The sequence below is a fragment of the Corvus cornix genome, chromosome 7 (genome assembly GCF_000738735.6).
Source record: "Corvus cornix cornix isolate S_Up_H32 chromosome 7, ASM73873v5, whole genome shotgun sequence".
Lineage (NCBI taxonomy): Eukaryota > Metazoa > Chordata > Aves > Passeriformes > Corvidae > Corvus > Corvus cornix.
In genome coordinates, this window is record NC_046337.1 from 10,421,327 (window position 1) to 10,446,508 (window position 25,182).

The following is a 25,182-nucleotide window of genomic DNA, read 5'->3' on the forward strand; positions in this document are numbered from 1 at the left end:
ATTTAGGAATCTGGTATTACCTGGAGCTCTGAAAGACTAAGCGTAGATTTTTTTATGCATGGTTGAAAGATATTTCAACTTGATAATGCAGTGAAATGGTTTGTATGCTAAAATACTAGTCCATGTTTTTGCCTTGTGAAATTGATTCTGTGCTCTCTGCCTGGATTTGGCCTACTGATCAGTGATACTAATTGCTATAATCCAAATAAAATAATTCTGAACAAAATATGTTGTATTGTTACTGTTTAAGGAACAAAAGCAGATACTTTACAAATGTAAGTTAGGTCTGTATTTTTATTAATTTGTATACAATGTGTACCTTTTAATTTACAAGTTCTTTTAGCATATGTAACTCTGGAGCTCAGACAAAAGAATAAAGAAACTTCATACTGTTACTAATGCTCTGCTTTCCACGTTTAAAAGAAGTGCTCATAACAACACCTTAACTGACTATGTCAACACTCACAACTTCCTGAAGGATCCTCAATTGAATGTGAGCTCTTTGTTCTCCTGCTGTTGTCTGCACTCTGGATGCTGATGGTTTCCTTCAAAAACAAAACTGAGTATTATAAATTTAGTGGAACGCTTAACTAATGCAACAGAATACTTCAGAGTTCATTTACTAAATATAATATGTCTGCTACCACGGCAACGTTTTTAGCATTTTTAACACTTCCTGAGAGATTTTAAAAACTGTATCTAGATGGTATGAATGCTCATAAATAACAAGTTAGAATCCTCTAATAGGAACTGAGTGGTAGCTGCAGAGGGAATGCTATTATTCTCAGCATATGCTTGTCATAAGATTGCACAACTACAGGGATTTTTTTGTTGGCTGAAGACAGGATGAAATGGTGTTGTCATGCCCAGCATCAGCACATGCCCTACTCATGATGGCTGTGACTTAGCACTTGCTGTGTAATTAAAATCTTGGAAATGCTGCGCTGTGGAGAGGTGCTGAGCTCTCTTTGTGCCTTACAGTAACTATCACTGGCTATTTGTTTCCTCTCTGCATTTTGAAAACAGTATGTGTGGAAACAATTTTAGTTCCCTAGGGTAACATTAAAAAGTTGGAAAAGCTGAGGATTCTGTGGTTGTCAGCAAGTTAATGTTATGAAAGTGTGTAAGGCTCATCTTAAAGCATTGGCAGTTCTTGACATAAGACTAGAGGAGGGATCTGTGCTGGGGTGCTGAATATAAAATAAAAAGGTGTGAATATCTGTGTGATTCAGTTTCATGTGATGAGAACTGAGCGTTTCTACAGTTGGGAGTGATTGATTCAAGCCACCCAACTGCCTGGAACTTCCATTCAATACCAAGTAGCTTTAAAATTCTGCTTCCTGTCTCTTAAATTTGTACTCTTCCACAGTTGTCGGAAGACTTACAGTAGTAAGGTAATTAATAAAGCTTCTTTGGTGTTTTCTGAAGGCTGCCTTTGAAGTAGTTGCAATTTCAAATGTGGATGAAAAATTTGTAACTCCTTCAATACTGTTGATCACTAATTTCCAGAATAACATTTTCCTTTACAGATGTGAAAGACCCTAAAGCCCTTTTTATGGCCTCACAAGTTGGCTTGGGCGTTAGTGTTGTCAGAGGTTTGTTTTTCTCTTTGATGTGCTGACATGGATAATGTGGTAATATTAAGAGATGTTAGTGTCAGTATTATATCTTAATTTTCCGAATGGTTTAAGTAGATGCATATTATTTCGATCTTCCACTATGAAATCATAATTCACAATATTTAGAAACGTTTCCATGTCTAGTTATACTTGTACAAACTGTGTCACAGCTGCCTCTCTCTAGGTTTGATTTATTCTGTGCAGTTTGTACATAGAAATTTCACTTTATCTTGTACTATATGAGGATGTTATTATTGGGAAGTCCTTTGGTGGAAGTTTTTGCAGAGGCTCATTCACCTGAATTGTGAACACTGAATTTCCTTTTGTCCAGTGTTTTTGACTCCTGCTGCAGACGGTCTCCACAGTCTTCTGTAAACTGTTACCACTTGCAACAAACAAGTGTACATTATAGACTTCAGTACTGACATTTTCTAGTTTGAACACCTGAACTTGCAGGATCATAGCTGCTGTGTAATTACATTCAGCCTCTTGGGCAAGACAGTGGATGAGTCTCACTCTACAGAGATAATCTGAAGAATACATATAAAGGGATACAGGCACTTCAGGTATCTTCTTTAAAATTAAAGTTGATAGCAATGTAAAAATCAGCCCCTTGGGGTTTTTTCTGCATGTAGCATGCCCATACAAAAAAACATCAGTTGTGGAGAATATATAGGAAGTGGAGGACCTTCCAATTAGCCTGACACTAGGTTTTCTATGAAATCAGTTTGCCTTTTAAAGGTTTCTTTGGGTAAAATACATCCTCTTCACTAACTGGATAAGAAAAGATAAGGAGTGCTGGTCTTGTCTGCTTAATGACCATCAATAAGAAGATGAGATGGAAGAGGAGAGGTACTGGAGGTTACAGAGCTCTACCACTGTGTTTCCCAAAGAATATTTGGGCATTGACAAAACATGGAACTTTCTTCCTGCTCCCTTTGGAATCCAGTAGTAGTTGTTTTTCTTTGGGACAAGGTTGGTGGTGTTTGGTTTTGGGAGGAATTTTCTGTTTGTTTATTAAGGCAGAACAGCAGCACTTAATGGAGATGCTGCAATGTTTAGTCTAGTGTGCTGATGACATGAAGTTTGTTTTATTTTCCTCCAGGTGTTTATTACAAGATCATAAGGAAATGGATGCACTGGCTTAGGTGCTTTGTTTTATTCCTCTGTTCCTGTGTATAAACTACTGCTGGGAAAGTTGCTGGTTTGAGAGTATCAAATGAATTTCCTTACCCAGCTTTTTGGTACAATTTAAATTAAGTAAACAAAGCACTTCATTAGCAAGCTGGAACAGTGGAAAAAGCTTTCTTGGATCAGCAAGAAAATGGATGTGAAATTGAAAGTCAGACATTGCTGGTTAGTTTACTTAGTAAGACTGGATACTGTTACTCAGTAAGTAGTTACTTACTAAGATAGTTGATACTGTTAGAGCCCTTTACCAGAAGCAAACTGTGCAGTCTGAAAATGCTGAATTATTCCTCAAAAAGTATTGTCAAGTCGGACAATGTGTGGAAACCTGCTCTAGGCTTACAGGTGTGTTCAAACAAGGGGCAGATGTAAGCATTCATGGGCTACTGTGCTCCAGGTTCCTGGGGATGCATAGCTGCAGATGAGGCATACCGGGTATTGAAGAAAAAAACCTGCTGACAGAAAGATGTAAAACTCCTACTGTTGTGCTCTGAGCTTCATACAGGCTCCAGGAGTCCACTCAGTACAGATATTTCAGTGCTGTTCATTGCCTTGCTGCTATCTAAAGGTGACCAGGTAAATCTGCTACAGTTGACAAATGAGCTGCTGTGTTCACATTCTGTGTCAAGAACTGGAATTCTTGGCTGCTTTTTTCTTAATGTCAGGATTATGTGAAATCCCTGGAATGACCACATGAATTATGTGCGTTACGGTGAATTTCATGATGCAATCCTCCTGTATTGCAAACGTGCACATCTGCACCCCAGCTTTGCTTGGACTAAACAGCATAGACATGCAGATACATTTTTTTTCTACATTTGGGGTGAAATGTGGATGCTGCTGTGAAAAAGCTGATAAATGTGATTCAGTAAGCAAATAATCCCAAAATCAAACAACACCACCCTCGCCCCAAAGAACAACAACTACATGCTGGATTCCAAAGGAAACAGAAAGAAAGTTTCATGTTTTGTCAATGCCTTGTCTTCCTAGGCTTCTGTGTATCCCTAAAAAACCCCAAAAGTCAGTTATGAGTCAGATTGTTTTGGGTTGGGCTTTTTGTTTGTTTTTTAGGTCGCTGTGGTTTTGTGTTTATTTTCTCACTTTTGGTTCTATTCATTTTGAATCATCAGATTATTGGGAGAGGGGTGGTGTGGAGCTAGAGAACTTATAACAGCAAGTTGTTCAGTTTGAGCATTTCATGGCTCCAAGCTGGACTGTGTGATTATCTCTGGGTTTCAGAGGGTTGCTTTGGATATTTTACAGTTCTGGATTTGGTGCTTCCATGAATCTTGTAGTGCATGAAGATGATGAAGAGTGAAATGTGACACGGATGTTCTGAGGTCACTATCTAGTTGGTATTCCCCATTTTAAGTAAATAATGGAAAGGAAGAATGCTAATGTTTGTCTACTGCACCTGTTGTAATGATAATAAAGTAAAAAATATTTTATACAAATTATGAGACTACACATGAAACCAGAATTTATGTGAACTCTTTGTATGTTGAAGAAGTTTAAATCTGCCTGAGTAGATCTCTCTTGATTCCCTCATGGCTTCCTGAAGGTTCTTGGGGAGGTAACCTCATTTGAGTGATTTTGTGCAAGCATTCTCTAAATCTTCCATGTGTTTACTTCCATTTAGGTATTATTCTAACCAGATAAATGCTTTCTGAAAAAGAGGCATGGTTCAATTTTAATCTAGAATTTTATTAAAAGATGATTGAAGGTACTGAATGGAATTTTGCCCAACTGCCCCACCCACCCACAAAGGAAAAAAAAAAAAAAAAGCTTTTATGATGGGGCAGGTAGAATTTTAGAATTTGTGAAGGCTAGGCTAGACTGGAAGGTGGAACATTAGACCTTCTGGATAATGAATAGTAAGTTTCTGTGTTTTTCTACACAGTACTGTGATATTTGTGTTTGTTGATCTCTTTGAACAAAGCAAGTAAATATTCTCATTTTATGGATTAGAATGCAAAGCACACTTGTATTGATTAAGGTCATAATTTGTACATAGCCATGTTGGTACTGAGATAAAGAAACTCCTCACTTTTACATTCATCCTTCAAAAAATGGCTGGGCTAATTTGTGAATGAAAAAGGTAACTCCTATCTATGATAACTCATTAACAAAGAATAATTGCCTGAATGTTCTTGTAATACATGCTAGGCATTTTTAAATGACTTTACAGCCACCCAGGATATGCAGTGTTTTACTTTTGTGCATAACTTTTTTGGGTGAGACCAACATATTATGTTACTGCCATTTGTAATCAGGTTCCTGAATTAGAAACAAGAGCCAGGGCTTGAAGAAACTGTGAGTTAGAAGGAAAGCTGTAGGTAAGCTGTACGTATTATGGTCTGTATCCTTAACGTTACAATATCCTGCTCGTTGCCTTCATTCTACTACTGTTGTAAGTGATCCAGTAACATCAACACCTAGAAGTGGGCATTAGTTTTAGGATTGTGTGAAGTACCCAATTAGTTGGTGCTATTCTTAGCTTCTAAGACATTTTTAAACTTCTTAACGTCCTTGTTGTTTTCACAAGTTACAGAATTTCTGGAGAATCTCTTCTAAATGCTCCTTTACCTCTCTTTAAACTCAACACCTCATATTTACCTACCTGTTTCTAGAGTTACAAACTTTTGGTTGAAGACTTGTTTTCCCCTGTAGCAAGGACAAATAATTTTTCCCCTCTGGCTAATGAATTTTTTTAAAAAACACCCTAACTTTGGTTAAGCATCAATTCTTATGACATTGCAGGAAAGCAAAACTATTTGTATGTCAAACAAAATGACAGTGAAAAGAAACATGAATGATACTCTAGAACAGAAACTACCATTTTCCTGGTACCTCTATATGTAAACTTTCTGGAGAAGGGGTGGGCTATAGCTTACTGTGCACTGGGGTCCTGCCTAGGATTCAGGCTTCCAGAGGCTATCATTATCCAAAAGCTAAGTAAGACCTTGCTTAGTCCCAGTGGTAAAACATAAAAACCTTAAAATTACTTGGTCTGTTACCTTAGCAATGTTTTATTGATATCCAGAACTAAATGTAGCAAGATGTGGATGTTGAATGTGCTTGGTTCTTATACATGCCTTCATAGTAATTTTCTATGAAGCAGAATTAATTTTAGGGTCACCAAAAATTTTGTGGATCACCTGTCTCCTTTTTCTTGTTTTTAGTGTGAAAAAGTGAGATCTTTTACTTCTGGCTGTGAGAGGAGAGCTCCAAAATGGGACTTTGTGTACAAAACAAAAAGACCTGTCCCAGTTTGCAGCTCACTGAAGAATTGTTTGACTGTCTTTATCCCTTGTGTTCAGGCACTGTGCAGCCAGAATAACCAGCCACACAATTCTTGAGTGTTGTTCTACTCGAGTAGAACAAAAGTAGTGTATGGATAGTGACAGTGTTGTATAGTATCACAAGAAATTATAAATTCCGTCTGAAGGGTGGTATTTATGTATAAAATGTGTAAAATGTCTCCTCGTGGAAAGTAAACTGTGAGTCCAATCTTGATCAGCTGCAGTATGTAGCATCTGTCAGGAGAATGCCATGTAAGTGAGCCCCACTGTAATAGTTGGGTGCGCTTTTTTAGTGAAAGTCTTTAACTGTGAGTTCCTGATAAGTAAAAGATGCTCTGCGGAAGAAGCTGCTGAAAAATCAGCATATGGTTTTACAAACCACTGAAATGCACAAAGGCCTAAATTGCTGTAGTTAGTAGAGTTACTTGCACGTGTAAAGGACACGTGAAGGGCTTATGTTTGGAAGGTTATCTGGTTTGGGGTTTTTTTTTTCCCGACTGTGTCCAGCAATACTACCTCTCTGCAAACGTTGCTTATCTCTGTCCCTTGATAACCACAGCTTCAGCACTACTACTGCTAAGGACTACTTGTGAGCAGGGATTTTCAGTGTTTGAACAAACATGTAGACAATTACCAGTTTCAGCAACGTAAGCCAAGCAGTTATCTGATTTGACAGTTTGTTTTTAATAAAACGTGCTGCAGAACATCAAGCAATAATATTATTCTTAGTACATAGGATGCTTACCTTCAAAACACTGTAAATCATTAATTGGCTCACTCGCATCTGCGGAAAGACTGGTTCATCTGAAAGAACATTGTGGAAGAGTCTGGAGTTTGAAACTTGCTGGGAACTGCTGTGGTGTCGTAGCCATGTCCCCCCTCCCAGGTTGGGGAATATGCCGTCCGTAAAACGGTGTCACAGCGCTGTCGGGGGAAGGTGAGGGCTGTACCTTATGTGGCTGAAAAAACAAGGCAAACCTACCTGTGTGTGTATTCTACCCTTAATTTCTGTGCTGAGGCAGCTCCGGTAACAGGTGCTGATGTTCAGAGAGGGTTTCCTGGGGCTTGATTTTCCTCTGCTCACCCGTTCGGCCACCGGTGCTCGGTGCTGCCGGCTCTGCCATGCCGAGCAGGAGGCAGCTGGCTCCCACACGGGAGCCCTGAGGCAGCGCACGGACACGGCCCCGCTTGCCCCGTGCCGCGGCACCGACCGGGGGTCCCGGGAGCCGCCGGGGCGGCGCCGAAGGGGTTAAGGGCGCCCCGCCCCGGCCGCGCGCATTGGCGGGGCGGCGGCGGCGGCGGCCAATGGCGGCGCGCGGCGGCGGGGCCGCGCCAATGGGGGCGGGCGGGGGCGGCGCGGCCGGCGCGCGGCTGAATGGGGAGCACAAAGCGGGGCCGGGACGCGCCGCCGCTGTCCCCGGGAGAGCCGCGCGCGGGGCCGCCGCCGCCCGCAGCCCCGCACCGGCACCGCCACCGCCGCCCCGCTGACAGCGCGAGGGAGGCAGCGCCGCGCCCCCGCCTCTGCTCCTTCTCGGGTTTTTTTTGAATTTTTTTCTTTCCCCTTTCCCGTTTTTCGGATTTGCCGGTTTCTTCCCCTCTCCCCCGGTGCCTTTGGAAGAGGCGCTGCGACCGCCCGAAGGCAAGCGCGGCGTAGCGGGAGCGGCGGCTGGGTGCATGAGCGGCGCGGCTGCCGCCGGCCGTGCCTTACCGCCGGGGCTCCGCCGCTGGGAGGCGAGGCGAGCCAGGAGCGCCGCCGCAGCCCGGCCCGCCCCGGGCAGCCCCCCCGCCGCGCCCCTCGGGCAGGGGATGCTCCCGCCGCCGCCGGCTGCCGCATCCCTGCGAGCCTGAGCCTCCGCCAGCTCCCCGCCGACCGGCCCGCGGCGAAGCGCCCGCCCTGCGCCCGGCCCCGAGCGGCGGGGGCCGGGCCGGAGCGGTGCGGGCGCGCTGCGATGCGGCTCCCCGGCGGCGCCCCGAGCCCCTGCGGCCGCCGCGGCGCGGCTGAGGGCGAGCGGCCGTGAGCCGGGGGCGTCCCGGTCCCCGCGGTGCCGAGCGCGCTCGGCGGTGTCGAAGCACCGGGGCCGGCGATGGCACTGCCCTGAGTGTCCCGCCGGGGACACCCCGGCTCTGGGGACGCCCGGCCGCTCCGGAGACTTTGGGGGCATTTGCGGGTTTTGCCTTTTTTCTTTCTTTTTTTTTTTTTTTTTTTCCTTTTTCTTTTTTTTCCCCCCTCATTTTTTTCTCCTTCGCCTCTGCTTTTTGGGGTTTTCTCCCGGCGGTTCGTCCCCGCGGTCATCCCCTGTGCCTGCCCGGCGGTCATCCCCTCGCCCGCGGCCCCGTTCCTCAGGGCATGTCCCGGTCCAACAGCGTCAGCCCCCCGGGCTTCGGCGGTCCCGCGCCCTGGGCAGGCACCGAGCAGCACCGCTCGGCCTGGGGCGAGGCGGAGGCCCGGGCCAATGGCTACTCCTACCCGCCGCCTCCCAACAGGTCCTCGGGCAAGAAGGCCTCCCGCATGTCGAGCAGGTGGAGGAGCGAGGAAGACTACGAGCCCCGGAACCGCGGGGAGAGCGGCTGCAGGATGATGAGTTTTAGGTCCAAATCCGCCTGGCAGGAGCACGGTGACGACAGCAGACGTCACCGGTCCCGCCACCCGCCTGGCAGTGATTCCCCCACTGCCCCCAACAATGCCAGCCCCCGGCAGCTGGGGGAGCAGGGGGAGGTACGGCCCCGCTCTGTGGAGTTGGGGCTGGACGAGAAACGCATCAAGGCCAAGATTGAGGAGCTGGAGGAAGAGGACGGGGACGAGGGGGACTCCGAGGCGGCCTTCTCCATGGGCAGTTGTTGCAGTAGCCTGCTGCAAATCTTCAGGTCCAAGAAGTTCCAGTCTGAGAAACTGGAACGTCTCTATCAGCGCTACTTCTTTCGGCTTAACCAGAGCAGCCTCACCATGCTTATGGCCGTGCTGGTGCTGGTCTGTGTGGTCATGCTGATCTTCCATGCCGCACACGGCCGCTATGAGGTATCCTATGTCGTGGTGCTCTCCCTGGCCATCGTGCTAATGGTGGTGCTGTGCATGGTGTGCAACCGCAACAACTTCCACCAGGACCACATGTGGTTGGCATGCTACTCTGTCATCCTGGTGATCCTGGCAGTGCAAGTGGTAGGAGTTCTGCTGGTGTGGCCTAGGAGCGCCTCAGAGGGCATCTGGTGGACCGTCTTCTTTATCTACAGCATCTACACGCTGCTGCCGGTGCGGATGAGAGCCGCGGTCATCAGCGGGGTGGTGCTCTCTGCCATCCACCTGGCTGTCTCCCTCAAGATCAACGCGGAGGATAAGTTCCTCCTGAAGCAGGTAGGCAAGCCCTTAGTGCTTTGGATGTGTGCTCAGCATTGAAGGGCAAGAGAAGTGGGGTAGTCTGACTTCCATATGCCTGCCTGATGCTGGAAGGCTGACAGGACTTCCAGCTGAATCCCTAGTTTACCTACTGCTGGGTGGGAAGGTGTGCAAGGTAGTGGCTAGCCTGTAATCTTGCTTTTTTTCCATGGCTGTGGTGTTCCCTCATTTCTGTTCCAAGTTAAGGCTCTAAGCATACAAGAAATGTGCCTTACTGGGTTCCCGTGACGGCTGCTCCAGTGCTGTCAGCCAGCCCTGCTAGTGCCCTTCAGTTGTATTTAATGTAAACAGCCCTGTGCTCAGCACACCTGTGGAACGGTGTCCAAGCATGCTGCCGTTTTACTGAGAAATGTGTAGAGAGTCTGGCTGTTTTTATCAGGTAGAGTTATCCTTGTGTGTCACTCTGGGTTCGGTGTTGGTGCAGAGCTTAGGCGTCTTAGGAGAGCATGCTCCACAGGAATGTGGGGTAGGCTTTTGGCTTAGCAGGAAAGTGTTTTGCTCTGAGATGTGCTGGAAATCTCTATGGTGAAAAAGCCCAGAGTTCCTGTACAGCCAGGATAAAAAGTACAAAAAAAAAGTATAAAAGCAGGTTGTTATTTAGCTGTGATATCATGTTTAACTGGAGCAGTTCAGTTCATGGGAACAATAAGACTATTATCGAATGTATTACAGTGCAATTTTTAATTACCATATCTGTATAAACAACAGTAATACAAGGCGCCACTCTTCAAGTGAAGCAAGCAGCCTTGGGACTCATGTGCTTTAAGCTTACCATGCGTGGTGGCAATCAGGAAACCATTGATTTAAAACATTGAAGCTGTGAGGCAGTTGTCATCCTTCTGATGTGCAGAACACTGAGCAAGGATGAGCCTGTCACAGAGTCAGTCCTGATGCTTGTGTGTAACCAGGAATTGTTTATTAAAATCAGGTGTTTGGTGGTTTTACAGCCCTAAGACATAATACAAAATAAAGCCTCACACTCAGTGCCTGCTTTGAGTCTTAGTTCTGGGTTGTTTTGACTTCCACCTATTGCAGTGGCAAGAAAAGTTGTAGGACTTAAATAAAACCTCTTTAGGATGAGGCTGTCACTGTTCTGCTACACAAAATAGCCCACGAAATTACTCTCTTCTCCCCTCTGCCCAGTTAAACCTACTTGGAGAGTTTCTGGTTTTGTTCTTAGTTTGTTACAGGTATTTTTATAAACTCTACATGACATTTTTCTTATGTTTGATATAGATGGCTTTTTGTGCATTTCCAGCAGAGCATACACTGTGAGTGGGACAGTTGGTGTTTTCCTGCTTGACTTGGAAAAGTTTGCTAATGGCCTCAGCTCTTCCCCACTGGGGCTCTGGTCTTGCAAAGCCTCATGTGTGCTTTTTGCCTTATGAACTGAGACTTGTCCTGTTGAAATCAGTGTATTTAGAGACTGTATCCTTAGATGTCAAGGCAAATCGCATCATGATTGTGGCTAGAAGATTTAGCAGTCTGTTATAAGCAGAGCTGAGTTTGGAGGATACTAACAAATGAATAAAATATCATTATGTTGGGAAGTGTTGGTAACTGTATTTTAATACGAAGGAGCCTAAATTACAAAGACCAAATGATCGACTCCCTCATTTGAATTTGGAACAATAACAGCTCCCTCCCTTTCCAAATAGCAAGTTATTTGTAAGAGGTTGGGCTTGTGTATAAGTGTGCACTTGTCAAAGGTAGAAGCATGGGCAATAGGTGATGGTACAGTATGCACAAATCTGTGCATTGCACAGTTGCTTTCGTTTTCATAGTAATGCTGGGTTTTTCCTACGGTTTGACAATAAATGTTCAGTTAATGAGCAATGTCCTAGGAGCACTCTTACTTTGTCTTCAAAGGCAGAGCATCTCTTCACGTTGCCTGTTTATTTTTCCCACTAACACAGTTTCTATCTTGCTGTGGTCTACACTGGCATAGCATGGGCTGAATTCAGTGGGGTTGTACAAGGTCAAGCATCAGATTCCTTACACGTCTGTGTGTGAACACAAGCTGCTATCTCTTGCTGTCTGATAGAAAAATCTGTTCTGCTGAGCACATTGCCTCACAGCTATTAACAGGCCTTCCTCACTGGGGCTGTATCTTGTTGCCGTGGAAATCCGGTGTGTTCAGATCTGCCCCCCTAATGCATGCAAGCCCTGTTTTCTTCCTTCAAACTACCAGAGGCAAAAGCAGATGAAGACCAGATAAGTCAAGAAGAGGGAGTTGTTTTTTGTGACTTCACACTGGCAGTCACATCAACCTGGGTTTTGTGGAGCAGGAGTGAATGTGAATGCATTCGTGAGTGTGACTGGATGGTACTTTACACTCAGCAGTCACAGAAGAAAGGCTGGTTAGGATATATATCCCCTTTCCTCTCTTTTTCATGGCATTTTAAACTATAACACTTAAGCAAATTTTTCTTTATGGGAGTTTTTTCTTTTAATCCTCTCCGAATTGTTTCCAAGCCAGGAGAAATCGTATACTCTTGTTATGATCCACTGACATTCAAAGCAGTGTGACTCTTGTGTTGACTCCTGAGCACTTTTATAAGGCTCTGGAGTTCGTTAAAAACTTCTCTTTCTCAAGAGAGTGAAATTCTTGGTTGTAGGTCCCTTTTGGGAGAAAGGCAGCTTGTTGGATTCCCTAGCTGAGGATGCGTGAGTTTATTGTCTGAATTATCTTCTCCTATCATTACTGGATTTCTCTGTCCCCAAACTCTCTGATCCAAGTCTATGCTAGTCACACTTCATGGAAGGGTTAAAGCAGTCTGCTGTTTCTGAATCCATAAGGTGACAGGAGTAAAAGTAGTTGTCATTGTTCAATCTTAACTGAGCTGCTTTTAAAATAATTCTTCTGGGATCACTGGATTTGGAAAGAAGAGTCTGACTTCTCTTTGCTACCTGAAGGAGTCTGTCTTTCAAAAGAGTGCCCTGAGCACCCCTATCAAAAAGATGAGTATAGTTGGTACCTCTGTGAGTCTAATTGGCTAGAGGCAATGATCTTGGCTTCTTGAATTGAGGTTTGATTGGAATAAAAAAAATGCTAATTATTGCATTATATTAGAAAGTTATCCAATGCTGAGGGAGGGGAGAAAAAAAAATCCTGTGTCTGAGAATTTACTTGTTTTCAGAGGCAGCAGGCTACTGGAAGCAGAGCACGGTGAATAGATGATGCTACACCACCTACAAATTCTGATTGCTTAAAAGGAGGGTTTTGTATGTTCCTGGGATCAGCTCTAGAGGAACTGCTTTTGGATTTATTGGGGAGAGGATGACTGTATTTGTCTTCAGGTTTATGTCCTTGTGTTATTCTGGGACAGACTACAAATGTGTTCCGCTGCATGGAAGTGTGTCTTCTCTTTGTATGTAAGAATATCTCTTTTCAGGCCAGACTCTTCCATGTGTTGATACACTATCCATGGATAGTTTTCAGGCTCTGAAAACACTCAACTCTAGGATTTGCCGAAGCATTACACGTGAATGGGGCTTTCTACTACTTAACTGAGAAAGAAGTGTACTATTTACCAGTAATCTGCATTCACAGCAAAGATAACACTGAGATTTAGTCTCTGTTCGATGGGGCGAACTGCCCAGCTGACCCACAGACTTGTACAGGCACATGGGAAGAGGTTCAGCCTGTGGGTTGCAGATGCTTAACTGAAGTCATGTGAGGAGACCAGCTGCCCTCAGTGCAGATAGTCTTGAGTAAGCGCTGGCGTTTTTGTAAGACTATGGGCTAAGGGACAGGGAATTTCATAAGAGAGTTTATTGGGCTCTGAATCAGACTTACAAAGGGATGGGGACTGTGTGTGGGAGTGGGTGGGGGACCAGGAGTAGGGAATAGGAATGCCATATACAAACACCAAACAGGCCCCTGGACTGAGGTTAGATTTACTCCTGTTTTCCCATCCAAACCTGTTTTATTGTAACTTTCTGAGGTTCCTTGTTCAAGGATACAGTTAACTCTGTAGTTTATTAACTCAGTATGAGTGGGTGACTGTTAAGGTACCACGAAAAATAAATACCTTTTTTTTTTGTCTTGTGTCAGTAACCTCGTTGAAAGAGAAACTGAAATGCACTGATCTCTTTTCTACCCAAATACTACTGCAAACCTTCTGCAAAGGATCTCTGACAGAAAGGTTCTGAACTACCTCAGCACGTCTTTTGTTTGTCTCTCTGATTCAGGGCTACTTCTTGCTGGACCGTTTTCCATGTCTCCATCATAACAGCATTACATTAGTACTCTTCATCCTTTGCTTCTGAGAACTGAGTATGTGTTGGCCTTTCTTTCTGTCAGCGCCTGTTAATGGCACATGATTGATCCGGACCTCTTGACAGTGTAGCATTCCAGTTCAACCATTTCTTGGGAGATGTTGGTATGAAAACTAGTCTCTCTTTCTCCTTTTGATAAATAAACTCGTTTCAGCAGGGCTAAAAACAATTTCTTACTGTAACAGGGAATCAGCTTGAATCATGTGGATATCTCCTAGCACCTCGTAGAGATGCTTTCTAGATGGCAATTTGAATGGCGTTCAACAAGAAGTTAGTCACATAGCAGGAGAAGTAGTACTGTATGTTCCATCTTAGCCTCAGCATGCTTAATATATGTAAGTGATGACTGATTTAGAGGCATATTCTCAGCAGTGTGTTAATCAAGTCCTTGCATTGTGCTTTCATTGTCTTCAAGCAGCATTGTCTTTATTCATCAAGAAGGAGAGATAAACTACCTGGAACGCAGATGTATCTGTGTGTCAGCTCTCTTATGGTTAGGTGTTGCCTGTTTTACTTCTTTCCACCTGGAAAATATAGTTGAGTAATGTTTGTATAGGATGGGATTTTTAAGGTGCTCAGCCACATGGGGCCGGGTACTGGGTGCCTTAAACAGCACTTAATGCCCTGTTCTGCATAAACATTGATATCAGTGGGCTCTTGTGCAGTGAGAAGAGCTGTAGCACTGCTCACTACTGAAGAATCTGCCTGAGCAGCAATTGCACCAAAGTTAGTGAAAATCGATGTGCGGTTTTCTGTTCTGGGGAGAAAATGGCAACCTGAAATATTCAGTAACTGTTGCATTGATAGTTGCCTCCCTAAGGTAATTGTGTAACAGAAGTAATTAAGAATATCCCTGAGGTAGTGTGTATCAATTTAGTCCTTTGTAGGAATATTGCCTGTGTCTCTTGGGAATGCATGTGTTGTTTGAAGTTTACAAAGGTGTACCTGTTTTTCTTATCTACTAAATTATCCTATGATCCTGCCACCTCCTAATCTACCCCCTTGTTTTATCCTCCCCCCCCCCGCCCCCCCATGAATTGGTTTAATATTTCACTGTAATGTTCACCGGTATCAAAACCTGTTAGTGTGATGGAGTGCTGAGTGTCTAATTTCTCCATGTCCCTGGATTCTTAATAGGTTTGTTGTCTTGATAAACTGACCTATTTGAGTAATTACTCTCAGCCTTGTGGTAGTAATCGCACTTTTATAGCTGAGTTGAATCTCGGTGAATTGGAGACAAAATGAAATAGGCATGATTGAGGTGTATAGCAAAAAGTCTTGTCCTCTAGGCATTTTTATGACATGCTTGAAAAGGCAGGGTGTGCTATTTCTGTTCATTTCTGGAGAGGTGAAGATACTTCAGAAAAACATCAGGATTCATTAAGGTACATGAGGCAGAAGGATAACTTTCCATGCCCCAAACTTACAAAGCAGCCATTGACTTGTCCTTCAGTGTCCTGGGCACGATGGCTTAGTCTGACACCAGTGTGACCCCTGTTCTCTGTCAGACACCTCTCCAAGGCAGGACATCTTATTTATGTGATCTTTTGTGATTAACCTCATTCAGATGATTTATAAACCTGAACAGCAGTGGATATAAAATGCTGATTATCCTGGTGCTAAAAGCTCACTGGAACTGGTTGTGTCCTCCTGGAGCCTGAATTGGCCCAGTGCTTCCTAAATGCCCTTTTGCTCTGAGTCTGCTGTTGTGTGGGCAGCACTGCCAAGGTCTGGGGTGGAAGAGGACTGGGACTCAGCCCAGCTGGAATGTGAACTTTGGGTGTCAGGCTGTTCTCCAAATGCATTCAATTTGTGTCTGATTAGCTAATCTTTCAGTCATGTACCATGGCTCCCTCTCTTTTAAGAAAAGCAGAACAATTGCTAACTTTCTGGCCATCACAGTCGTTGGAATAGTTACAGTCTTTTGGGAATAGCTGGTTTGGTCATCATATTTTGGTACTACTGGATATTACTCTCATTTTCTAGTTGAACCAAAAGAATTTTCCTTCTGTCCTGGTAGAAGATGCAGTGAAAAAACCCCAGCAACAGTTGAAAAACTGAGAGGTAAAAATCAAAATTATTTCAACAACAGCTTCCATGTGTGTGGTAAAGTGATCCACCCTGTAGCTGGTAGTGGCTTCTGAGAACCTGTGCTTTGAAAACTCCTGTCCTTCTTTTCCTTCTCATCTCTTTTTTTCTTTTTCCTTCTTGTCTCTCTTTACTTATTTTTAATTTTTTTGTTCTTTTGTTCTTTTCCATCTTGTTGGGGTTTTTTTTGTTTGTTTTTGTTTTTTTATTCTTTTTCCCTGTGCAGGTGGGTGTGATTCAGAGAAAATACCCGCTTTTGTTTGAGGAGGTAGAAGACAGGGCTCCAAGTTTTGCCAGCCTTGGGCAGGGTTTGTCCTCCCATCTGCTTTATACTTATATGGTTTACATGGCACCTTGCAGGTAATCTGTACCCAGAAGGGGTAGTGTGGAGAGAGCTGGAGTGCACCAGAATCTCCCTGGAGCCTTCCAGCTGCTACATGATTTCAAGATGTGCTACAAGTTGGTTTTTTATGGCCCAGAGGGGTAGGACAATGACAAAATTTGTGCAAGGAATGTGAAGATTTACAGCTTCTGGGAAATGGGTGGGGTTCCTGTCTAACTGCTGTGTGACTTTTTTCATCGCCTGCAAGTCCTGTGTTTTGATGTGGGATATACTCAGTGTTAGTTCCTTCCCTCCTTCTGAAGTCTAACCTAGCGATCTGAACTTGTGATATCTTTCATCCATGGGATGCTCTTTCTTCTTTTTGTTTTGACATTAGTGATACTTTAAAAAATATTTTTTTTTGTCTTTACCTGAGATGTATCCTGCTGCTGCCAGAAACTTAATTTGATTCATTATTATGGAGTCCTTAGGCTAGGTAAAAACCCAAGGGGAAATCTCATGTGAATGAAAAAACACAACCCCAAAGATATTAAAAAGGATAATCAAGTTATGAGGGGGTGTGGGAAACAGACAAGAATTTTAATATTTTTCTCCTGAACTCCTAAATGTTCTCACCTTATCATAAGAAAGTTTGAGGTTTCTAGCACTTAATAAGGTCACACATAAAATGTGTGTGAGGCCAAGACAAGACTCAAAATGCCTTTTAGCACCTGCAACTAGACCACTCCCAGTGAAAGTTTCCGTGATGCTTTATGATGGTTTTGAGTCTTGCCGGTTTCATCACTGGCAGGTACAGGAATGGCATCATTCAGCAGATCTGCTGAATTCAGTAGAATTTAGCATGAGATGGTTTTGTTCTGACACTCAGAGAAATGGACTGAACACATTTCAAAGCTCTGCCTTCTGCTTCCAGTCTTGCATTTGAATGTTTGGGAAGCTCTGTCCATCAGGAGCCAGGTAGGTAGACAAGCCTGTGAACTGCTTCAGCCAGACACAGTTGGTTTTGCACCACAAAGATGACGTGTTTACAAATGGTAGGACCCCCCACAGTTGAAGAATTAATGGGCAGCACTGGCATCACCAACAGTATTGCTTCTAGTGCCAGGCTGGCCTCCCCGATGCCAAGTAGGATTTTTGTTACAGCACTCACTATAGAGTTTCACTGTATTGTCAGCTTTGTTCTGCAAATAAAATATCATTATGTACTTCTTTCTTCATATTTATATGTCACTAATGTAATTGCTATGTATCTTTACTCCCTTCCCCAGACATCAGGAACACAAATCATATTTGTGTATTTAAGATGTTATCGGAACTGTCTGTAGTGTGCATTTTATAGTCATCATTTGTGGCTTCTCCTACTTCATAGCAGCAGAAATAGCAGAAGAGAAGTATATTTCAAAGCATCCTCAATCCTGCCCTGATTTTGTTTATAATTCCTTTACCTAGACTGCTTCTTCTGCAGTTTGAGTGATGAGTTTCCAGATGAAATATTAAACTGCCTTTTCTTTTCATGAAAAGTTTTACACACCCATGTAATACCCATCAAATTTTTTACTGTGAATTGGGTCTTTGTGGCATTGCCGTGCTTGGCTATCATCCTGTCTTTTCCTGGGGAACTTTGCTTTTGGGAGGCTGAGTTTTGGGAATTAAAGCTGCTCTTCAAATTCAATATACACATTCCATTAGTATCAGAGTGCATCTTTGCAGACAGTAAACAAAGGACTGTGCTGATGCAACACAGAGAGAATAGAAATAAAGAAAGGTTTGTGTTTTCTTTCTTTTTCCCCCAGACATTAGAAATTGATCTCTCAAAGAGGCAACTTACGCAAACTGTTTATTCTTCAAAGATGTTTGCAGCTTGTATAAGACATTCTGTCTCACTTCATAGTCAAAAGAAAAGGCTATGACATTGCTTGCAAGAATCTGTCATAAAATGTTGCTGATGCAAACAGTTCTGTGGCTGTATCTTCCCTTCCAGAAAAAGCCTTGCCTCCTTCCCTTAATTCCCTGCTCTAGACTAAATGCTACAAGCACTGAGCCCTGTGTCCCTCTCACTCTGCAAACTGAATTCTTAGTGCCAGCGATGTGGTAAGGGACTACTCAAATCAGTATTTCTAAAAACAGTAGTTTGCTGGTCAGCCCACAGATGACAGAGCTCCTCAGACATGCTTGCTGAGTGATGAACTCTTTCCATTTGTGGGGAGGTACCCAATGGCAGCTTTCTGTGTGTTTTCTTGCTTAATGTGTGGGTATTTATACACAGAATTGCACAAATGGGGGGACCAAGGGACATATTATTAATGAAGACATTTCCACTTAAATGGAATTTCTTTTTTTCAGGCAGGTGGTTAGTAATAATCTCATAGGGGAGAGGGAGAAATGTTCTGCAGTACTAAGGAAAGAGGAGGCTCTACAGTGTGGTGGGACAATGTGTAATCACAATGTCAGTCATGCTAAAAGCTAAATGCAGTCTTTAAGATCGTTGAACATGAAGTAGGTTACTAGTGTGGGAACTGCTGTTGAGTGGTGAAGTCTCTGGATCTTAAGGCCAGGATGGACTGCTGAGTTCATTTAACAGTCCCACTGAAGAATTCTCCTATGCTTTAAGATTTCTTCCACTCAGATGGTATGGAATAAATAAATCAAAAAAAAAGTTCAAATGCTAAATTGCACAGTATTTGTCAGTTGAAAGAGCAATCTGCAGTGATTTCTGAACTGAAGGTGAACTGAACCAATGCTTTTTTTTTCCTTTCTTCTCTTAGTGAGACAGGATTTTAATACCCTGTGATGGAACATATTGGGGATATTTGCTCAAGTTGGTGGCATCTACTTAAATATAACACAGATGGATGTGTTAGTTGTGAAGGGGTTCTGACACCATGCCCATATTTTGTACTGGGTAATTATGTTCTTGCCTTCTTAATTGATGTTGAATATGGCATTTTTCTTTGCTCCATGTCTATTCTGGACTTTTTAGCAGTACACCACCAACTAGATGCTGTACATATGGGTTTACTATCATAACTGAGAAATTTGCAAGGCTGTTGACAAGCCAGGAAAATGAGAGACTAGATCTCAGGCTTGTGTCTTCTTAATCGTGTCAGTGTGCTAGAACAAGTGTCACCCCTTGGTATGACAGATGTACTGATAACTTTTGAAAGGTACAAAACCAGAAACTATATGGTTGAAGGATACTTCCAGAGGTCAGCTATGCCATCTTGCTGCACCAAGAAAAGACCAAGTCAGCCAAAACCATTTGTGGCAGGTACTAATCACAGACCTGTCTCAAAAAATCTCTCCTTTGTGTATGTGCTCTCGGGGGTCACAATTTCTAGTGTGTTTGTTTTGTTGGTGTTTTTTGTTTTTTTTTTTTTTTTAAGCAAACCAGCAATCACAGCCCTGGGTAGGAGCAGACAGTAAAGAAGGAGCTGTCTGTGACCAGAGCTCTCTGGCTGCTCTCAGCTGAAACTGGTGCTTAGTTTCCTTGTCTCACCTGATTTTAGTTCCCACCCCACCCAGAGCCTGCCGTTCTCTGTTGTCACACAGTGCATTTGAATGACATCTGGCACAGCTGGGTCTCATTCCTGAGTGGGGCCTGAAAGCACTGCAGTACCAGCAGTAAGCTTGAAGGTTACCTGTCCTTTCTCAGGTGGCCTCCTTTTCGGTGCCTGGTCCTTCTCAGCTGTTAGGGTAGCTGTCCTTAGGTAACTCCTTAGAAGTCCAGAGCTGCTTCAGAGACTCTTAAAAGTGTATGCCTTTTGCACTGTGGTTGAAATGACTGTGAACAAATACTTAAGGAAGTATTTCCTGAAAATATTTTCATATCTCAAGAGAGAAAGTTAGGAAACAGCAATTTGATATTTGTTTGTTTGTTTTCCTTCTTCTCTAATTCAGGTCATGGGTATCTGGCTGTCATGACACTGATGGTTTGTCCAGGCAATGATGTCTAGGAAATGTAACACTCTGTGGATTAGTTAAACCACAATATAGAGCCCACTATACAGAAACTATAGCCCACTGCTGAAACCACCTTACTTGTCTATTTTAAATGCAAATGGACCTAGTTAATTTAATTCACTTCCAGAGGGAATGCAAACTAAATCAAGTCATGCTCGTTAAAAGAAGTGTTCTCACAGGTTTAAATAATTTTCTTCAATTTATTTTGATGAACTTTTCTGAACAGACCAATCTTTACCATAATATCTTCAGGCTAAGACTGTAGCTTATGTAAGTGAGCAGTACTTTATATTATTACCTTAGTAATAACTCCATTTTCTGTTAGAACAGAGAGTGTCACCCTCTGTGCTAAGTGCTATCCCCCTTGGCAAGGGTTGGGTCTGGTTGTGATAGGGACAGAGTCAAGCGAGGAGCTTCTCTCTCGTGTTTAGCCAGCCCTTGGCCCCAGTTCCAAAGCTGCTTTTCAGGAGCCTGGTCATGAGAGTCACCTCTATGGCTGCCTCTGTGCAAGGGGTGCTGTGACTGTTCACGACTCATCCTTCCCAGAGAAATTATCTGCTTTCAGAGCACGACCTCTTGCTTGGGGCTGAGACTAAACCTTTTCATTGCTAATTCCTTAGCAGCTGTGACCAGGACAAAATACTGTATGTTTGAGATCCCAGACATATACCTGGAATGCCACAGAAGTGGCAGGTGATGCTCTTCTGTGTCTTTCCTGGGAGAAGCTCCTTCGGTTTCCAGCAGCTCTCCTTCTGTTTAAGCCATTTGCAATACTCCATACGCTATTGAGCCAGTGCCTTGCTGCAACATGAGCATATCTTCCGCATGTCAAACTTCATGGGGAGATGCTGTGACAGCTCCCTGCCTGCCAAACCTCCTGCTGAAGCTTATTGGAGAAATATTGTGCTCCCTTCAAATAGGTGGCATTGTAACATTGGCTTGCTCATTGAAATGGCATTTGGATCTGGGCAGAGTTAAAACGTTGATTTCCTTTCAGTAGAAGAGAAAAAAACCTGAAGGGTGCCTTCTGCACAAACAGTGGTCTTAGGCAGAGCTGCAGTTTCCAGGACTGAGTCAACTAACTTTTGAATCTTAATGGCCATGATATCTACTTCTCCCTCTGCCGTTGTCTGTCCCAATTAGATCTAAAAGGAGTCTTACCTCTCTTCTAATCGTACCCTAAATTGTTGTTGCCTTGTCTAGTTTTTATTTAGCACAACAAGAAATGAGTTGGAATCTAAATGCCTCCTGCCTGTCACCAAAAATACCTTTTTCCCTCTGGCTGCTTGCAAAATGCCTTTAACTCCCCTCAGGGCTTTTCTGTATGAAGGGACAGCTGGTGTAGAACAATAGTGACTGATTTACACTGATCAATCCTCACATTACTGAGAAGCATCTGTCTTCTACTAGGCGCCCTGCAGTGTATCAGAGAGATGCTGGTGGAAGATGCGTCTGCAGTGTCTTCTGTCTCTCTCCCCAGTCTGACTTCTCTGTAGGTCCTGGGGAAAAAAAACTGGGAAGAAATACTGCAAAAAAAATTTAGTAGTGAGAGGTGCATTTCCTCTTCTTCACTCATGTGGTAATGGATCATTGAGTCTCTGGTTTTCCACGTTTTTTTAGTTGTATGTGCTTCAGCAGAAATACTGTTACTGCCAAACAGTCAAACTCAGGAAATGAAATGGTTTTTTTCCAGCCCAACTCACCCATAGTGAGTTTAGTCCATATATTTGGACCAAAATAGTCTGGGAGGTGCATATACACACCTGAGCAAACAGATCAGAGGGGTGGGTATAATCCAGTGAGAAAAGACTGTTAATGAACTAGGAGCAAATGCAGCTGAAGGATGTTAAGGACATGTTAATGTCCTGATACAGACATATGCTGCTTTCAGACTTTGCTGGAGGGAAGGGCATGAACTCCTTTTTTGTAGAATCATGGAATGGTTGGGTTGGAAGGGACCTTAAAGATCACCCAGTTCTAACACCCCTGCCATGGGCATGGACATCTACTAGACCAGGTTACTCAGAGCCCCATCCATCCTGGCCTCAAACACTTCTAGGGATGGGGCATCCACAGCTTCTCTGGACACTCTGTTCCACTGTCTTGCAATTCTGTTTTTCCAGGAAACCCTTAACAAAACAGGAGAGAGGATGGCCAAGCATGATCTGTCCACCTGCTCTAGTCTGCCCTCCCTCTGCTTTTTCCTTGCTTTCACCTCCTCAGTGATGTAAACAGTCTGAGGAGAAGTCTCCAGGCAGTGCAGCTCTGTGTTCCTGCCACCGGTGTTTATTTTTCTGATGCACTTTACCTGTGTAGGTAACTAGGATGAGCCCTGACAGCTGTCAGCTTTTACTGAGAGCAATCAAGTAGTGTTGCTATTACTGACAAAAGACAGTCACAGAAGTTGGCTGCAGGACAGATCTCCATTACCCTGTCCTCCAGAGTGACAGCAGGGAACAGTTTGTTTTAGTGGCTGTTACCTTCTCTTATCTTGGTAAGAAGCACCAAACTTTGTTAATGTTTTGAAGATCTCTGGTGTTCTGGTTAAAGTTTCCTTTTTGGCCTCTAAATAAACTGCAGTGGATAACTTTATGAAAAAACAAGACTGCACTGATTCCTTCCATATTTGTTTGGTACAAGTGGAATGTGTGGTGAGAACATGATCCAACAAGTGTTACTTTGGAAGACTCACTACTGCCTGGGATTCAAGTAGTGCCCAGTCCCTTGCACTTCATGTGAGGGCAATTAGCACACGTGCATGGCAATTAGTGCTGCAAATGAAGTCCACACGGGTGTATTCTGCCTCTTTAATGGCTTGCTTTTCTCCTCTGCCAAAAGAGCAACCAAGCAGTCTCAAAGGAACCTGCTGCCTTCTGATATTTAATTTGCTTCAGGCTTATGTTGGCATCCTGCCTCTTTCTTCTGCTGCCTTCAGGCCCACCTGCCTGCTCTGCTACCAGTGCTGCAGAGGAAATGATCCCTATTTCTAGCAAATCAGGCCATGACTTGCCCATGTGCTGCAGTTGGGCCTCACAGACACTCAGCACCATCTCTGCCTGACGTGCTTTGTCGCTCCTGGTTTCTGACCTCCTTTCAGCAGAACATTGCGCTGGTTTCTGATGAACTGCCCTGCAAGTGGCAGTGCCTGGCAAAGGAACCTGCTGGTGGGAAACTGCAGAGCAATCCTTCTGTTATCCATCTTATTGAACTAGATATCACAGTGATTGGGGCCTTAAAATATCTGTGATATCCAGTGTGTGTTTGTGACCAGTGATAGCTCTGGAGTGTGTATAAACCCCATATGCATGGAGTTACATGATGTGATTCTTCACCAAAATATTGACTGTTCCACAAGATTTTTTTAAATTAATAGGAAAGGTCTGGTAAAAAAAACTTGCAGTTGAATACTCAGTGATTATAGAAAAAGTAAGAGATTAAAATATTGGAAGAAACCTACAAGTTACTGATAGTAGGAGGAGGGCATGGAAGTGTAGATGGGGCATGTTAAATCAATAATGAAGTTTTGGTGCAGGCCTTCCTCTATGGCTTTCCTCATTGCACCTTGTACCATGGACCACACATCTAGGTCTGTTTTTGAATGCTTGAAAGGTCATATTTTTAGAGTGTCTCTTCATAGGAAGCTTATATTTTTGGGGTGGAATCTGTTTTTTTTCCCAGAAACTGGACATGATTGCCCTGGATGCTGTAGGCAAGAAAAAGTTCAGCATTAATCCCTGTAAAATTGTCTTAGAGAGCTCACCTACTGGAGATAACACACTGGGTTAATGGTGTTACTTTGGGAGCCTTTCTTATGCACCACTGATTACTGAGACAGTTCAAATGTGGGTCAGTTTCTTTCCTTTTGAGTAGAGTTTGCACAGACTAACATGCAAGCTGTTGCTTTCTAGAAAATGTGGGTCAAGTGCCGTTTTGCTGAGGAAATCAGGAGGTGTTTTACTTAGCTAGCATTAATACTCAAGTGCTTCCTAACTTCCTTGCACTGAGGTCCTACACTTGTGCAGATGAATAACACACTTTCTGGAACAGAAGTGTGCATTGAGCCATGATTTTGTGTCATCAGGAGCACTAGCTCGTGTGATTCACAGAGGTGGATGGAGTTCATGCAGGGTGTGCGAGCCCCATCATCCCAGCTGCCTTCAAAGCCCTCCTCTAAATCCATGAAAAGCAGCTGCCCCAGGAACACTTGGTGACTTTTGGGAGGGGCAGGGGCAGACAGACAGACAGAAACTGTGTGGGGACAGGACTGCATATTCCTCCTTGTGAAATAATGAGCATGTGGAACAGACTGTGGTTGAGGATTTCCTGGGGGGTAGAGTATTAACCATGGTGAAAACAATCCTGGATGAGCACATATATCCATGCTGGCACTTTGCACATGTGTCATGATGGAATTTTCAAAGAAGGCCCTAAACAAAACTGCTTTATGGAAGAACAAAACAGCATTGTCAGCAAAGGCCAAGGAAGCTGTGCCAGCACCTCTTTCCATATCTGTGCTCTGAACTGGTTCTGAGGCTGTTGCATGCAGAGATGTGTGTTAGCATCTGCCTTGAAGGTACAGGAAAGGGTGATTGGGCTTTGTTTCCATTTAGCTATGTTTTCTAAGAATTAGTTGTTTGGGTTTTTTTCTGTTTTATTTCCCCCCCAGACCAGAATGACAGTGTATGGTATAGCAAGATTTTTTTTTTTTTTTTTTTTTTTTTACACTGTGTTTGTGAGCATTCTCTTGCTTTGAGTCTGGAAGGCTGCATTACAGCCCTTTTCATTAATCATGCAACTAATCCAAGCTCTGGGACTGGCTCAGCCCCTTCAGCCAGCAGAACCCCTCTGTGCTGAGGTGTTTGAGGAGTGTGACGAAGACAGTGGTCCGATCCTCCTGGATGAGCATGCACAGAGTGTGTCTGTCTTGATCATGGTGAGGTTGTGGTGCCAGAAGAAAGCGGGTTTTGGTATGTTTGCAGCATCTCATATTTACCACAGTGAACTTATGGG

The 25,182-nt window shown here is 43.7% G+C and overlaps 1 protein-coding gene and 1 long non-coding RNA gene across 2 annotated transcripts in view; one reads left to right on the forward strand and one right to left on the reverse strand.

Moving 5' to 3' along the window:
* Positions 1 to 274: 274 nt before the first annotated feature.
* Positions 275 to 7,335, reverse strand: LOC109145689. Its single transcript, XR_002047309.3, has 3 exons — positions 7,092 to 7,335; positions 6,855 to 6,913; positions 275 to 545 (listed from the first exon to the last, which is right to left on the reverse strand). It is a non-coding gene; the product is annotated as an uncharacterized LOC109145689 (long non-coding RNA).
* Positions 7,336 to 8,108: 773 nt separating this feature from the next.
* Positions 8,109 to 25,182, forward strand: part of ADCY5 (adenylate cyclase 5) — a 205,485-nt gene continuing 188,411 nt past the window's right edge. The window contains exon 1 of the mRNA XM_019290188.2: positions 8,109 to 9,458. Coding sequence (XP_019145733.2) covers positions 8,457 to 9,458 — 1,002 coding nt within the window. The 5' untranslated portion in view covers positions 8,109 to 8,456. The remainder of the gene's footprint in view (positions 9,459 to 25,182) is intronic.